Source organism: Clinocottus analis, unplaced genomic scaffold (genome assembly GCF_023055335.1).
Source record: "Clinocottus analis isolate CAN_PGR_092001 unplaced genomic scaffold, fCliAna1.0.p SCAF_25, whole genome shotgun sequence".
Lineage (NCBI taxonomy): Eukaryota > Metazoa > Chordata > Actinopteri > Perciformes > Cottidae > Clinocottus > Clinocottus analis.
Window position 1 is genome coordinate 1,889,422 of NW_027175987.1, and position 17,067 is coordinate 1,906,488.

Genomic DNA, 17,067 nt, shown 5'->3' on the forward strand with positions numbered 1-17,067 from the left:
TCGGTTGGGCCAACATAGCAAAGTCCACCAGCCCACCCCAAAACAACAACAACAAACGCACTTAGGAATAACACTTTTAATGAATGCATTCAATACAAATACATCAACACTGTGATGGGGCGAAATTGTATTGACATGTCAAACTCATTACAGTTTATCAGCTGCTTCCAGAAACTCATCAAGGTGAAGGCACAGAATACTGAAATTAATGGTGCAAACCTAAAAACAGATGAATACACTGTTCCCTCCACATGGAATACTTCCGGTGGTTTTATCCACACGAAAGGAAATGTTGAGCATTGGCTTAGTTTTAGGAACGCTTGGACTTCTTTTAAAGCACGAACGGAAGTCTGTGGCACATGCATAGATTGATCTTCAACATATGTAAATGATACTTTTATATTTTAAGATGTATAACAAAGTTAACAAATGTGCAAATTATCTGTGGTCACATTAGAGCTTTTTTCTAACATCTACATTACAAATATAGTGTCATTAACTTATGGACAAAAAGTTAGTGCCTCTTTTATTAAAGCAAGCAGATATGTTTTTTTTATTATTTAAACGGACCATATATAGTACACACCAGTCATCTGTCAAAAAATACAACAGAGAATTGCAAGACTAGTTGTGTGGTCCGCTCTGATCCATCGCCACATCGTCCTTCTCAATGATCTGAGGGGCAAAAGGTCCCACGAGCCAGTTGAGTGGTGTGTTGTGCAAGAGATACTCCATGACACCATCCAGAGACTGTCGAACCTGGAAACAACCACATACTAGGATCACTTTCAACAATATTACCTAACCTTAATCCAAACAACGTTAACGTATAAATATGCTAAGCTTATCGTGGGTAGGATATACAGAGGTTATATGTGTGCATAACTAAATACAACTTAAGCTTGACTGTCCTAGTTTCATAAATGCATATAAATGAGCAGACACCCCTGGTGGATGTTTGTTTTTGTGAAGTATGCCAGAGTTTCCTGTTTAATAAGACTGTGTTTATTATTCAAGCAGCATTATAAAGGTAATGGAAGGTAACTGTGTGAAGTGATTGCATCGAGAAAAAAGAACAAGCAAATTAAACTTCACGCACTACACTATATTTAGTTATGCTGATGCAGCACAACAAAAGCCCTGCGGTAAAGGCAACGCGATGCAATTATTACTTGGTTCAGGTGGTGGCGGCTTTGCTCCAGAAGGAGGGGTGTGATGGTGCTGGTGGTCCCCAGCGAGGAGTGCAATTCTTCAGCTGATCGCCTTGCGCTGGTAAGCTGGTCCTGGACTGCACCTGGCAGACCCTGAGCACTTGACACTACATTGGTGCACGTGGATCTGAGCTGATCACTCAGACCGTGCACCATGGAGAGGACACGCCATTCCAGCTGCTGTGAACAGGAGAGTGGAAATAAAAATAGAGTGAATAAAGTGATTTGCATATTGATTAATAAAGCTGTAACGTATCAATTCTTCCCAGTTTCTTTAGGCCGAGGTAATCTCTTCCCCAATCCTGCTGAGGACACAATGTCATATCACTGCTATCCCACATGAATCTGTAAATGCTATACAACACATTGTCAGCCTCTAAAATACACTCTCATTTATTGCTAACTTTATTGATTTGTTCGTATTACCGTCATGCTCTTAAGTTTCTTTTATTTCTGGTAATATAAGTGGTAAAGAATACACTCTAAATGCTGTCAAATGCAAACATAATCTGGTTAGAAGCCATCAAGTCTATTCTCTAAATGCTTCAGCTCTGACCTCAGCCTCATCTCTGGTCTCATCTGGTTCTGTCTGAGTCTGAGTGTGTTCAACTCCGGCCTGCTTCTGCTTCCACTCTGTCCAGCGCTGCAGCAGCTGCTCCGAGGCTTCTCCTATCTGGTTACTGGCGGTACCCAGGCCGGTACGGGCTCTCTCCAGCAGGTCCAGAGTACTGCTAATCTGAGCCACTGTAGAGAAGGTTGCATCTCTGGCATGGCGAGCACGAACCAGGGACTGCTGTAGGGCTCGCTCCTGGACTTTGGAGGAGAGTTTCCCCAAGCGGACAAAGTAGCTGGGGCTTGATGGGACAGCTGCCTCACTGCTGGCAGGTTCAGCCACAGCAGCTGAGAGAGAACAGTATTAATCTCATATGTAATATATGTATAGAAAATGTAAAATGACATTCAATATTTAGGTGTGAGCACAAGGGTGTGATTATAGTACTGTATATTATCCTGCCAATTAATTTATGGGAAGAAGGAAAATATCCAGTTTTTTGATATTATGTTTTATGAGACTATATTATTCTTAAAAACACTTCATGTAAACTATCAATAAAAAAAAAAAGTTGGTGCCATGATACTGGAAGTAACAGGGAATGTTATAAAAGTAAATGCAGTTTCCACTGTTATGATACATTCCTAAAATTAGATTTAGAAAATCACAATACATCGCTTTGCTTAGAGCATTATTGCTGACAGACGTGTTTTAAAGGACGCATAAAGGCACAATGGGCTCCCTCCCACTATGCCAACAGGTGCATCTGTTCTGAGTTGGGCTACTCGACTGACCGGGTTAAAGCGTATCTAGATGCTCAAGAGCAACCAAAAGACCTGAGAGTTACCTTAAAAAAAACCCCATACGTCTGTGAAATTCAAGGGAGACGCAGATAGACTCGGCCTCCCAGTGCCTCTGTTAAAAGCCACAGTAACCACTGAACAAATACCAAGAGTACTGCCATTACAGGTACTTTGCCGCTGCCGCTTATAGCGGTTGCACTTGCATCTTTCTCATATTGATAATCAGGGAAGAGGATTGCCTATCGAGTTGCCGCTACATTGGAGTATGGCGGGGTGGCATGACATCATAGTAGCAGGTGTCAAAGCTGTGAGTGTTGGAAATTGTAGGGGCTTTATGGGCCAAGCGAACAGAGGGGAAGTTCACTGGAATGTCCTCCCTCCATCTCTATGAATAGCATCAACCATTCATGTGTGTCAGATCCAGTCACAGTGGGAGAATTTAACACTTTTGTCACGACCACCCCCATCCTGCTGCATCACCTTGTCTTGGCTTTATAATGTTAATTATTTTTGGACAGTCTCATCAAATTTGCCGTTTGATCAATAGATCAGTGAAGCAAGGACACAGTGTCGGCTACCGACTTTCATGGTAAATGAAAAATAGAGCAAATGCCATCATTCACGCATATTAATTATGGAATAAATTAAGTTTTAGTGACTGCCAGCTGTAATATATAATGTATGAAATTAAACTTTGAGTCATGTAAGGGATGTAAAGGCTAATCGTTGAGCTTAAACTTTAAAATGTTCCACTTTAAAGCAAAACTGAAGCATTATTCATTCTTAACTGAAAGTAGATGTACTTTCTCGTACGCCAATGTGGAACAAATTTATCAAAAGTATCTTTTATTTGCAAGAGCAAATGTAAAAAGAACAAAAAAGGGCAAAAAAAATCTAATAAATATGGTTTAGTAGATCTTGACTGGCAATTTAAGGAATAAAGAGAAAGTAATCGCTTTTGTTTTTTTAATGAAATACATTAAAAGACATATTTCGTGACCCAAATGTAAAAGAATTCCCATCACAAAAGTTCTACTTTTAGGGTTTGAATCATTCCCACTGAGTGACAGACGGGCCACAAAATCAAATTTAAAAGTGCTTTGTTACGATTGAAGTTTTGTTTCCATCGGCATGATTTATGAAGCACTTGGAATGAAAAATGGAAATCTTACTGACTGAGTCTTGAAGCCCTGCATTTGTTCATCTGAGATAAAAAGAAAACACATTGTCCGCTTGTTGTTCCATAATTAACTAATTCCAGCAGGCGCATTGTTTCTGCTTTATTTGATCCAACTGTCAAAACACACCCTCTGTACTTCAGCATTAGGTGTTTTTCTATGGACTGATTATGCTTTCCACATCTCATATAGCTCTATACTGACCCAGCTCCTTCTCAGTGAGTGGCAGGTTCTGGTCAACCCAGTCCTCAGACCGGCTCAGGGCCATGCCTATCCCACTGCTGACCATCTGGCCCATCCTGGTGCCCATGGTGGTGATACCTCCGCCGACGGCTGCCCGGGTCATCTCCACACCTCCCTTCACAGCCCCCATTACAGCACCTTTGGCACCCGCCACCGACTGGTACATCATACCTACTGTGTCCAACACCACCTGAGAAAGAGAGAGACGATTAGGAGTCCTGCTCTGAGAGTAATTTATGCATTTTTCTACATGGCTCTTAATTATATTTGACGACAGGGCAAGATGAGGTGTTTGATCCCACCTTTACCTTAACAGGTAATTTTAAACTGGTCACAAGCGTGAAGTGTAATCATTCTGTTGGTGACCTGGAGTGGTAAGGCACAGTTACAAATGCAGGCGAGTGACCGTCGCCCATTTGCAGTGAAAGTTTGAAGATGTGACGTTGCTTTGCCACTGGAAGAGAATGTCTTGTTGCCCCTTCTTTCACATGGAGGACAAGTGAATGTACATTCTGCGCTTTTGTGACCGTGCCCTAATACAATTTGTTCCACAACTAGCTAACAACTGCAGCAATCTTTGAAGTGTCATGAGTCGCTCAGTAATGATTGTGATTAAGGGTGAAATTGAGTGCTGCCAAATGAATCCATCTGTTTTGATTAACTTAACATAGACATAACAACATGTAAAAGAACAACTCAAAATACACATATATTACTCTGTGATTATGTCAATTAATTGATGTACCAATATGACCAGAAGTAATATAACTATTTTTGCCAAATAACCCAACTGTTGCGTCTTGCCACACTGAGACAGTCTGGGTGTCAGACACCCTGAGGCTCTGACAGCAGCGCTCTTCATTTCTAAAAGACAAGAGAGCACTCGGGTGGCACTGGCGGCCACTGACACCATCGCAGTGAATTTATACATTTGTACATAGTATGTTAAATAGCTTTCAAATAGACAGCTGTAGAAACAGTATAATGAATAAATCCCAAATTCATAGTAAAAAGGTATTTCTTGACTGCAGTAATTCGGTCTGACCTTGTCTGCAGGTTGGTGAAGAATTGGCAGCTTCTCTTCCATCTTATTCAGTCCTTTCAAGGCGTACTCATTCACTGTAGCAACTGAAACAAGTATGCAACAGAAATTCACTAATAATTTAAGAGGAATACGATTAAATGTTTTCAAACTCAAAAGAAACCTCTGATATCTTGATCAGTGGGAGGTAATGCTAAGTACCGCGAGCAGTAATCGTTTCATATTGTACAGTAAGAATTAAAAGGCGTTTTAAAGAAGATAATGACACCTCCAGTAAACGATCTGGAAATTCTGTTCCAAGAAAAAGAAACCTTTTTTTTCCAGTTGTGTTCTAGCCTAGAGGCAACAAGTGGACCTGACATCAGTTTCACATTTGCAACGAGCCTGCAATATTCATTTAATAGTATGCCGTCATTGCAAATACATTACATCATATTTTGCACAGAGAGGGGAACTCACGCTGTGGTTCTATAATGTCCAAAATTGGCTTTGACCCCGTGGTCGCTGCAGCTCCCAGGGTTCGGACCCCACTCTCCGCAACATCCATCACTCCCTTCAGCAAGGGCACACTGTCTTTGGTGCTACAGTAGGCGCTGGAAACCACCTTGCAAGCTGAACTGACCAGAGGCAGATGGCACACTCGGGAAACAACATTCTAGGACAAAAAAAAACAACCATTACTGTCATTGAAAAGACACTAAATAAATAAATAAATAAGTGAAATGCAATCCAAGTCCTTTTGTGTAAAGAGTTTAAGTTTTCTGTTCAGGATAATGATTGATTCCATACAGCGGCTTATCGAGCATAAAATTAGTTCATAATATGCCTCGGTTTTGTAAAACATGTCATTCTGGGTCAAGGGGCTTCTCACCTGCTGGTCTTCATTAGCTGGTTCTGCTGCTGCAGCTCCAGTCTCATTAGTCTTCCCGCTGTCTGCCATTGTGACTGCTGGATTCAATCTCTGACATGGAATATAGAGTGTCAAAAAACAGAGATTGCTTGGTATGCATGATGAAATACATCTTGGATATTCTTTGTTTAAGTGCCTATCTTTGAGAGAAGAAATGTCTTATCAATTTTGGAAATCGAATTGCTGTTCCGTCAGAGGGTTAAAGAATGTGGGCAGAAAGGCAACTCAACCATGTTAAATTCATTTGTCAACACTATGATGCAACGAGGATGAAACTGCACTTACAAAATAAAATGGTGCAGCAGAGCAGACACTTCAAGTCAGCAGCCCATGTCAAAGTTGAAAGTAACATAATGGATAATGATACATTTTAGAGTTCAGTTTGTTCTTGTTTTTTCCGGCGGCGATTAGTTTGCATTTTAAAAACGACATTAAAGTCTGAACATCAGACGCTGAGAAAAAATGTTGAATTTGCTCACAAAAAGAGGGATTAATGAGGCCAATGTAAATCAAGGTGAAGAATTATAATGTTTGAATTACAACATTTCAAAATACAAACTACACATTTTGACTTTGGGAGTAAAACAAGAATCTACAGTTCCCTGATCACCTGTGCGACTAGGAAAACCTCAAACTGAACTCATGGAAGTCTTAATGGCAGCATTACAGAGCCACAAGACATATTTTCACTTCGATGTAGCTTAATATTCAACCTCTCAGTATGTGATGCCAGAAACAACACTGGTTTCTCGGGCTCCAGAAGTTAGTCTGATTTAAAACTATGGACTAGTAGAGTCAAGAAGAAAAAAAAACATGAATAACGGCCAACTGTGAAACAGCAGGCCACTGACGCTGGAGATCGATTGCTCACATGAAGCCGTGTGGGAAAAATGAACCTCCATATCATTTAAATCAAGTGAAAATTCTCAAGTGAAATATTGAGCAATACTGCAAGTCTACGACTGTAAAATATTGCTTTAAATGAAAACTAGGCCAAACAAATTACTCAAGTGAAATATTGCTACCCTATTCCATTAATAATAAGTTAGAGTTATTGCCTTATATAGAAACTAAATCCAATACTAAATTGGGTCAGAAAAGGGTAAAATTATTAACTTCACACAAAATGGGTGAAGGTCTCTTGTAGGAGTGGGTGATATGGGTAAACACCTCTATAATGGTATACTGTATGTAATCTAAAACTGCAACTAAAAATGCTTTTTAATCGATTATTCTGCAGATTATTTTCTAGATTAATTAATTAAATGAAAAAAATGTCCCAGTTTCCCAGAGGCCAAGGGAACTCTCCAACGTCTCAAGTAGAGCAGAAACAATTAAATCCTTGATTCAATAGACATGTTTTCTCATCTGCAATTAGTTTTAGAATCAATTAATTGTTTATGTAATTTCCAAGAAGAAAATAGCAATCATTCTCCGGTTTGAGCTCTGCTGCTTTTCTTTGTCTTGTGTGTTAGCAAACTGAATATCTTTGGGTTTCAGATTGTTGTCAAAAAAAACAACAAGCAACTTCAAGACATCGCCTTGGGATATTGTGGCTTTTCATTACTTTCTGACATGCCATTAATCAACCAACGAAAAATATGTGATAGCTGGTGCTCCAAAACATGTGGACGACATCTGTTTGGGTGCTACCAGATGCCACAGGGAGTCCATCTGTATTCACTGAAACACTGCTTGTTAACTATCGTTGACCTGGTGTATAGGGGAAGACGAATCAAAGACAGACAAGGCCTGTGTGATCATATTGTTGGGGACCTTGCAGCATTAGCGTGACATGTGACGCGTTGCCAACATGCAGTAAATGCTCAGGTAGATTAGGCTCCACACCCACCTGATAGAAAGAACTGTTGACGGAGAGACGAGCCTCATATACAGAAATCTACATTAAAGATGAGCAGTTCCAATGATAGATGACCTTTTTTCAGAATCACTGTCTATTCATTTCACAGATTCTTTTAGATGTCAGGCTGAATAAAATCTCTCTGATATTTTCATGACCTGTGGTGTTCCAGACTGTGTGATTGCAAATTGCATTTTGTTGCAACAGCTTGGTTGAGCAACATATTTTTCTCAGAGCCAGTTGACATCTTCACTGGCTTTATTACAAAGCAAAGTCTGACACTATTCTCCCTGCTATCAAGTCAGAGATGAACCCGAGATAATTCTCAGAGACATTGTACATATGAGGAAGGCTGTTGCAACACAAACTAAGCTGTTTTAGACTTTCGGAAATAATCATCCCACTGTCAAGTGACTCCCGAAAAGCACTCATTGCGTTAAAAGCCGGTTGTCACATCTTCACTATGTTGAGACACATCATCCCCTTTCAGAGAAAAGAAAACTGCCACGCTCCCTTTGGAGCTAAAACATTATGTGACCTTTGATATTAATGGACAAGCTGGTATATGTCCAGGAAAATATTGAGACACTTGCCACAGACAACAGTGTTGCAGCTGACACAAAAGACAGATCACTTATGGTCAGTGGGTCAAAGAGGTCTACAATTGTTCTTGATCCAAGACACTATCGTTGTGTATAATATAGAAAGAAATACATTTTCAATGTGGACAAAAACCTTAACGAGTATATTGTTAAATAATGACAGGAAGAGCTAGGTTCTTCAAAATTTGATTATATATTTGAACTTTATCTCAAATAGTGTCAACCCAGATCAGTGACATTAATTTGCATTGGCTGAAAAGCATTTAGTGAGAAGTGAACCAGGAGCTCAGGTCTCATGACCCTTAAAGGAGCAATTCAATTACTATAGAGATAAGAAGCAAAAAAAACAACAAAAAAAAACATTACACAATATTCCTGTGAAATATTAGATTTTTTTCTAGGCTTCTAAAATCCCTGAAACTTAAGAAAAATAATAAAGAATGTCCTCACAGCACGGCCACAACAGGCATAGCTCGATCATAAAAGGGGTCACCTTCTAATACACTATTATATATAAAGCACAGACACCGTAAACAAAATGCTGTGTATTGACATGAATTGGTATGATATTCAGTGTTTGAAGAGTCAGCCCATTTTTTGAGAATAAACATACAATTTAACCGCAGCATTGTGTCAATTCTGCAGAGAGGATGATTTCCGACCCTTTTAGCTGCTTTTGAACACAACACTGTGACATCTCAATATGGCGCGCTCGCGCAACGCAGTCATTTCTTTCAGTTAGTTTCTGATGAACTTTACCCCAGATGAGAAACTCTGACTTGTTGTAAACGTTACTTCAGCAAACAACAAATCTCTCTTCATCGGTTCCTCCTTATTTATCATGAAACTCCTCGATGTTAACGAGCAAAGTAAGTATTTAGTAGTTGCTTCAGCCCCTAAAGGGAACGTTGAAGTTTGGTTCACTAACTCAGCTAACTAACTCAGTTAACTTAGCTTGTTTACTACGTTAGCTTAGCAACACGTCTTCGATAAGTTGAATTTAAAGACAAAATAGAGCTGTCAAATAAGCCACTGACCTCACTGGCAGCCTGCTGCTCCTCTGTCCTGGCGTGACCTGCAGTATAATGTTGGTCAATGAACTGGAACAGCCCACAACAAGGCCCCCTTTCTCTGCGGCCGCCGCACACACGCTTTGGGGCAGGAAGGCGGGGTTCTTCTCAACTTTGAACCAATGAAAACGCAGCATTGACGTTCCGGTCGCAGCTGTCACATTTTGGTGCAATCATAAACATAAACGTGCCAAATAATCTAAATAAATACACAATTGCGAACCCAGTTTATTTCAGTTTTATGTTTTTATTGCTGCACTCGCTCAGCTGAAGTTTGTACTTGCCTTGCTGATGTGTCCCCATTTCGCAAGATATGACTCATTTATAACATTGTAATTTTCTAGATTGTATATTTGGATTGATTCATTTCATATGTGTTCTGGCAAGTATAGTGGAAACTAAGTAGCCCTAAATTAAAGTGTTGTTCCGAATGAACATTTTTAAGCACTTAAATATACATCTAACATCTTCTGCTTTATAAATTTAGACTATGATTTTACATACAAAACATAATCAGTTTATATGACATCATGCATTTACATTAAACTACCCAGCAGTTTAATAAAGCAGTTAAAATTAGCTCCATTTCAACCAACTTAAACACTCAAATATTGCTTTCATGTTAATGTGTCAATAAATCATAATTTTCTGCATTCTGCATAATGATTACTTTTACTTTTAACATTGTAAGTACAGTCCGAACTGTACTGTAGCCATGTTACATGCAGCCATGTGAAGTAAGTTAGTATTTTTCTTTGATTTAACACAAAATTATCTAAATATTTCCTCCAGTGGTGGAGGAAACTACTATTGCACTTCTGTTTGGATGCTAAATTGCATTCCGTTGCTCTGTACTTGTACATGTGTTGTACAAGTACATCGTTGCTCTGTACTTGTACATGTGTGATGACAATAAAGTTGAATCTAATCTAATCTAATCTATTGGCCAAAATGTATAATGTAGCACATTCATATGGCTGAGGTATTTATGTCCACACCTGGTATACAGGTAATTAACTGGGCTATGATTTCAAAAATAAAAAAAAGCTTAAAGAAAAACATTCTGACAACATCCTCAATGGACATTTTCCAGAGCTTCCAGACACACCTGGTGGACATCAGTGGCTTGGTCTGTTTCCAGGCAGATTGTTCAGCTATTACCCTGTTGATTGTTGATTTTTAGAAAAAAGGAGGCAAAGACATACACCCTTGTCCACGTTAATGGAGCTGAGGTGGAGCCAACAAGTTTACCTTTCTGGGAATCAACATCACAAACCCCCTGATAGTTATCAAACATTCCATCCTGGTGAAGAAAACAGCTGTATTTCTTAGGAAAACTGAAGGAGGCAAAATTCCTGTGTCAAGTTCTCGTTACCTTTCACTGAGGAGCAGTAGAAAGATAGGAGGACTCTACACTGCCCAGAACATCATTGGTAGCTACCTACCCAGCATCAGTGATATGGGTGATAAGGGAGCCTGCAAAGAGCTAAAGGGACATTGAAAGACAAAACACACACAACCCGTTCACTCTGCTGCTGTCTGAAAGTGATACAGAAGTATCTGCTGCCATAGCAAGAGACTTTACAACAGCTTCTTTACTCTGGCTGTGAGACTTCACCGTGATATAGATGTGTGTGTGTGTGTGTGTGTGTGTGTGTGTGTGTGTGTGTGTGTGAGTGATATTGTGTTTTGTTGTGTAGCAAAATGAGACCGCAATCTGCATTCTGTTGACACAATGGAATAACCTTGAAACCACATCAACTTGTAACCTTGTTACTTCCAGGCATGTGATGACAGGTGGTTCTATAATAGAGGATACCCTTGAAATTCCATTGGTGGAGATATTTATTCCATCAAACTATTATTTCAAGACAATAATGAATCTTCAAGCTTAACCTTCCTGGTTTTGCAATAGATGGGTAACACTGTAATTTTAACCCCCTCTATTTAACATCCATCAGCTGCAAAGACACAATACATCACACTATAATGTAAGCAGATGTGTTTAACAACAAGTGTTTATTAATATATTTGTCAAGAAATACCATTTTTGCTGTGAAGCATCAATATCTCTTCATTTACAAATGATTATTCTTCACTATGCAGGTCAATGTGCAAACCCCAACTTCAGCCGAAAGCCATGAGATGCAACGAATTGCTCTAAGAAAGCTCCAAAAGAAGTAAGTAAACCTTTTGCATTGTTTTTGTTGATCATACTACTATATTTCCAATTACCATAAGGAATCTTTAAACGTAATTTTTCATTTTCTTTTGACAATTATGGGTAACGCTATTATTTTAACCCCTTCTCTTTAGCATTTATCACAAGCAAACACCTAATAAATGTTTCGCATTACACTATAATATGGTGTGTATTATATATTCTACATTAATTTATTATGTTTAGAAATGAAGTATTTATTTTCATTCATATATTCTTCTTCACTCTCCAGGTCAATGTGCAAACCCAATCTCCCGATGAAAGCCAAGAGCTGCAACAAGATGCTGCAAGAAAAGCTCCAGAAGAAATCTAATAAGTGGAACCTTGAGTTATGAATGTTTTGTGAAACTCGTACAAGCTGTGTTATACACCAGTTATGATGCGTCGTATGAAAGGTTATAGTTGTTGACAAATACATTAAGAGACACTTAAAATGTCCTTAAAGTCACTTGAACTACATTAAAGTGTGTTTTATCATTTACAAAGACTGGTTGAAGTGAGGTGCATTGATAAAATGACAAAGTAAGGAAATATGGAAAAATGATGTGATGTCAGAATCAGACGATGAAACATAAAATGAGATGAGATTACATTAAAAAAAAAAATCTCTCAGCAGCAGTATGGACATAATCTCCTCATGCTTTTATTGTGAAACTTCTGCAGGAAAAGTTGAGTATAATTAAAAGTATCTTAGACGATCAAAACAACTGCAAAGTAGAAAACAATCAATACAATTGATCACATGTGATTCTGAATGTCAATGTGGGCCATTCCCCACCCTGCCTGTGTGTACCGCCAGACAGCTGATAGTCAGGGAACCATGTTAACTGCAATTGACACAGGAAACCCTGAGAGGGCAGTCTTTACCCATTAAGTCAACATAAACTTTTTTTTCTTCTGTAGCCCGAGTTAAGTTCATTCCCATCTAAATCCTTTAGATTCCCTTTTTTTCATTTTTTTAATTTTTTTTTACTGCAGATGCATTACACATCCAGAGTCTATTTTCTGTTAAATATAAAAGAATTAAAGATTAAAAAAAAACGTATCAAAAAATGAGTTTTGCTTGGTGGAGGAAGAGTAGCCATAGCAATAGCTGCATTCATTAATGTATATATTGTTTAGAAGGGGTGAATCTCACAAATCCTTTCTTCATGTGGCACGCACACATAATACTGCACTTTATCATTGTAAAGCCAGCACAGAGACTTCCTCCCCTGCTGGACGCTGTGCATCGTCACCACTAGAACTCTATTAACTCTCCCTCTTCATTTACAGAGGATTTTCATTATTCAACCCATTACAGTTTTCATTATGTGTCCATTGGTACTTTTCCCGCATCGGGCTCCAGAGAAAGGAAATAGATTGCCTCTCATGTCGCTATCAGAAGTTTGGCTGAATAGGACCTGCTGTAGCCTTATTTTGGCCGCGTTTGAAATCCAGGCTGCACCGGAAACCGTTTATGATGCAACACCGGACTGAGGCGGTGAGAGTAAACAAGTCCGTGAGAGGAAATAGCATGAATGTGGGAAACACGGGTGTGCTGTTTTGACCAATGCTCTGTGGCTGCTTCCCTCTTGAATTCTTTGATACGTTTATGAATAACCAAGCGATTTCAAACTCTGCCTTTTATTGCTTCAACTGAAACACACACACACACACACACGCGTGCGAATCTGTCCACACATCAGTGCCACCACGCTCTCCTGCAGAAGAGTTGGCAACATGTGCCCCGAAGGCCCTCATCTGTTCCCACTTAACTCTTAACTCTGCTTCACTGGATCATTTGATTGAGGCCAAAATTGTTCTGGATATTGAGTAATTGAAGATTAGTAGATAACGGGAAATTCACCCAACCCTCGGAGTAAATTGATCACTCCCCTCTCCCCCACCTCTCGCTCTCTCTCTCCTTCCCTGCCTGAAGACATACCTTTCATGAAACAGCAATAAATTGCCAATTTTACCAGATTGTCTTGGATGTGAGAGCAGAACCCACCAATCTTACGGATATAGATTTATTTTTAAGATATTTTCCCACAGTAAATAGAAGTGCTTATTTTTCGATCTTTGGGTCATAATAGAAAAGAAAAAAAGAAAGACACAAACTGCCGTATACATAGCAACAAATAGTACCAATAAATAGTGCAACATGGGTACATTCAATAACCTAGATTTAATAACACATGGAACGCAGTGTAGCAGCACACACATTTGTACACATTCAATACAGTAAAATTGGAAATATTTTCAAATTAACGCCAACAAATGATAGAACAAAAAAAACAACAAATGTTAAAGGGACACCATAAAACACGCTGATGTTCAAATCCCAGGTGCACTTTGAGTCGTTTGGCGTGGAAGATGAATTGTTTCAATAAGATATCCATCACCATCAAAGAGCACTTTAGAAAGGACGTGGTCTTTGCGAAGCAATGAAAGGAACAGTCCAATTACGCCATAATGAAATCCATTTGCTCTCTTTCATGTTTACTGTCAATCCACCGGTCTCAGGTGTGTTGCGACCACATCACAAGCTTTCCTTTGGCTCAGCGTCCGCTTTCACCTTCTGCTCTTCATTATCAGAGGCCTCGAAACGTTAAGAAATTAGCTTCCATTAATAGCTCACCAGATCTCCTTGGTTTCATCAGCACGACACCGTTGATGGGAATCTTATTTCCAACATCCTGCGACAAATTTCCGGAGGCTTGCAACACGAGGTATCAGTAACATACAACACAGCTACAAATCATCTGCAGGTTGAAACCTGAGAAGGACCTTTGACCTTCTTATATTCTGGCCAATAACATATTAATAAGGCATAACCAAGGCAGCGGTTGTGCAAGAGAAATTCGTCCATCATGTTGAAATAATAACAAGACAAGAGGTTGACCTTGAGTCTCATGCTGGTAAGCGCAGCATTCATTATACAACCTGTTTCCAAAGAGGATGCATTGATGCGAGTATTATGATCTGAAGCTGCATTGAGGCGAGTTTAACAGTTCAACGCATGCGATAAATACTGTATGTAGCCGGACCGACTCACAGTTAGCTTAGCATCAAGAATTCGGTCAGGGGGAAAGAGCTAGCTTGGCTCTCTGTCAAACGGTAAGAAAATCCACCTTTCAGCGCCTCTAACGCTCACTAAAAAACACGTTATATCTTGTTCACAGTTTATTGGGTGCTTATGGGCCAGACTTTTTCTTGGCCTGAAGCAGTTGCCAGCCAGCAAGCGAAGAATCCAGGAAGTTGCTGGTCCTGGCCAAGAAATAGTCTGGGCCATAATGCCCGAAACGTCTAATTGACTCTTTTTCACATTTTTCAGAGGGACTGAGGTGTTCATTAACGAGCTTTAAAGGTGCTGGTGGTTTTGTTATCCTGTAAGCAGTTTCCTAATGCGAAGTCTTTATGCTATGCTAAGCTAACCGGTTGTTGGCTCCAGCTAAATGAGTCCATTTCCTCACCTAACCCCTATGCATACTATAGACCTGCATCCAGGTCATTTGTTTTATTGTGCAGTTTTTTTTTCTTCAATTAATACATTTCTATTCATTTCTAGTAATTTTAGACACAGCCTTGAATTGAATTTTAGATCTTAGGTTTATCTGTCCATTCCCAAAAGCAAAATATACAATCTACACTCAATATGTGGGTCGAAGTGTGTGAGAAATGAGCATTAGGAGATACTGCGTGAGTTTATAAAGTAAAATCTCAAACTGAAAGCTCATAAAAGTCATTAACTTTATGGGTTAAACTTTTTGCGAGAGTAACGGTCTTTAATCTTTTGAGTGGAATTGCCCTGCGAGGAAAACTTAACTGGCTACAGACATTTTATGACTGTTTGCCTTCGGCTTATAGGATATTGGAAAAGTGATTTGTGGGGAACCTCGAGCAGACCTTTAAAAACACATAATCTACAAGATTTGTAGGCACTGTCGGAGAACATGGGAAATGCCAGGTCACTGCATGCAACATACAAAATGAAAAGCAACAAATAACAGAGCGCAGTGTCGTGCCGTGGCCAACAGGTAGTCTCCACTTTTCCGCCACGGAGAATGCATTTCCTCGCTCTGTGTTTTATGACTTTGCATAGCTTTTTGAATACCAGTCGCCGCGTTACTATTCCTCCGGGTCTCCCCTGTTTATTTTGGAGAGCCCATTCCACCCCAGAGCCCTGACAGCGGGTCATCTGCCACAGCGGAGGTGGAGAGGAAACATGGACAGAGCTGACTGGCCCTGAAATATTTATGCTTCTTTAGTGTTATGATTGTATGAGTTTTGACAGCGGTGGCACACGACTGTGACCCTTCCCCAAAAGGTCTGATGCGCTGCTATCTGTTGTGACTTGGAGGGGGTCAGGCAAAGTGCACGCTTTTTTTTCCCGCCATACATGGTCTCCATGCTTTGCTCGTTTTTCGATCGTTCTCTCCGCGTATAATAGAGTTCTCTGAGTGTTTGAGCGTTGATCCTCTCCATGTGCTTCTCTTACCCTTTGCCACTATTTTCTCCACCATTATTCTCTTCAAATCTCCTCAGAGTGAAGTGTGCTTGCCTTCTCTCCTCCCTCTGCCTCCTCGACCTGCTCCACCTCATTTCCTCTCCCTTGTCATCTCTGCACCACATTCATAACGACAGATTGATGGCTGCCGCTGCAGTATCGCTCAGTAATAATAAAGTCGCCTCGATTGGTCCCAACTAATTTACAACACAGCCTGTTTATACACCGACTGTAAATTATTGCATATTTAGACTAAATCTTGTAAGTAATCAGACCTTACATTAACTTTACTATTATTTACAGTGTCATCTTTCGACTGAGTGCAGCATCATCCGACTAACAAATAACAGACCTCAAATAACAGGGAAATCCCTGAATGAGTTGGTTAAACACGAGTAACTATAACATTGAGTTTGCTCGTTCTCTAAACAAACGTCCATCCTTTATGACAGCAGACTTGTTGTCCCTCTCCTTCAAATCCAAACAAAACTTTGGGCTTCAAAACTTTGTTCCTTCACTGTTTACATGTCACGCCGAGAGGAGGAACAATCCCAAATTGAGCTCACCGCCTCAGCGTTTTGTGTGAATACTGGAACAGAGTCCCACACCAGGGACTGTCACCATCAAGGTCATTTTCTCTAGTTTCATTTCATACGGATTCTCTCTGTCTGTAAACGCTGCGCTCGGCATTACCAGGGCTGATGGTAAGTCTGATAACTTTATCACAAGCAGCTTGTTCTTAGTGTTGGCGCAGTGTGCGACGTCATCAACATTTCAACATCAAGTTAAAGCCATCCAGTTGAGAGAAGAAAGAACATCGGTTAAGTCATTATATTACTTCTCTTGCTTATTCTCCACCATCCGAATAAACTGTATTTTGT

At 39.8% G+C, this 17,067-nt stretch overlaps 1 protein-coding gene and 1 long non-coding RNA gene across 2 annotated transcripts; one reads left to right on the top strand and one right to left on the bottom strand.

Annotated features, from left to right (window-relative positions):
• Positions 1-61: 61 nt before the first annotated feature.
• Positions 62-9,546, bottom strand: plin3 (perilipin 3). Its single transcript, XM_068591383.1, has 8 exons — positions 9,441-9,546; positions 5,902-5,991; positions 5,490-5,685; positions 5,034-5,116; positions 3,950-4,178; positions 1,768-2,111; positions 1,173-1,391; positions 62-759 (listed from the first exon to the last, which is right to left on the bottom strand). Exons 2-8 carry the CDS (start codon positions 5,968-5,970, stop codon positions 625-627), a joined length of 1,275 nt encoding a protein of 424 aa, XP_068447484.1. The 5' UTR covers positions 5,971-5,991; positions 9,441-9,546; the 3' UTR covers positions 62-624.
• On the top strand, positions 9,152-12,291 carry LOC137794534 (uncharacterized). The gene is made up of 3 exons (XR_011078311.1): positions 9,152-9,272; positions 11,580-11,653; positions 11,927-12,291. It is a non-coding gene; the product is annotated as an uncharacterized lncRNA (long non-coding RNA).
• The last annotated feature ends 4,776 nt before the right edge of the window (positions 12,292-17,067 follow it).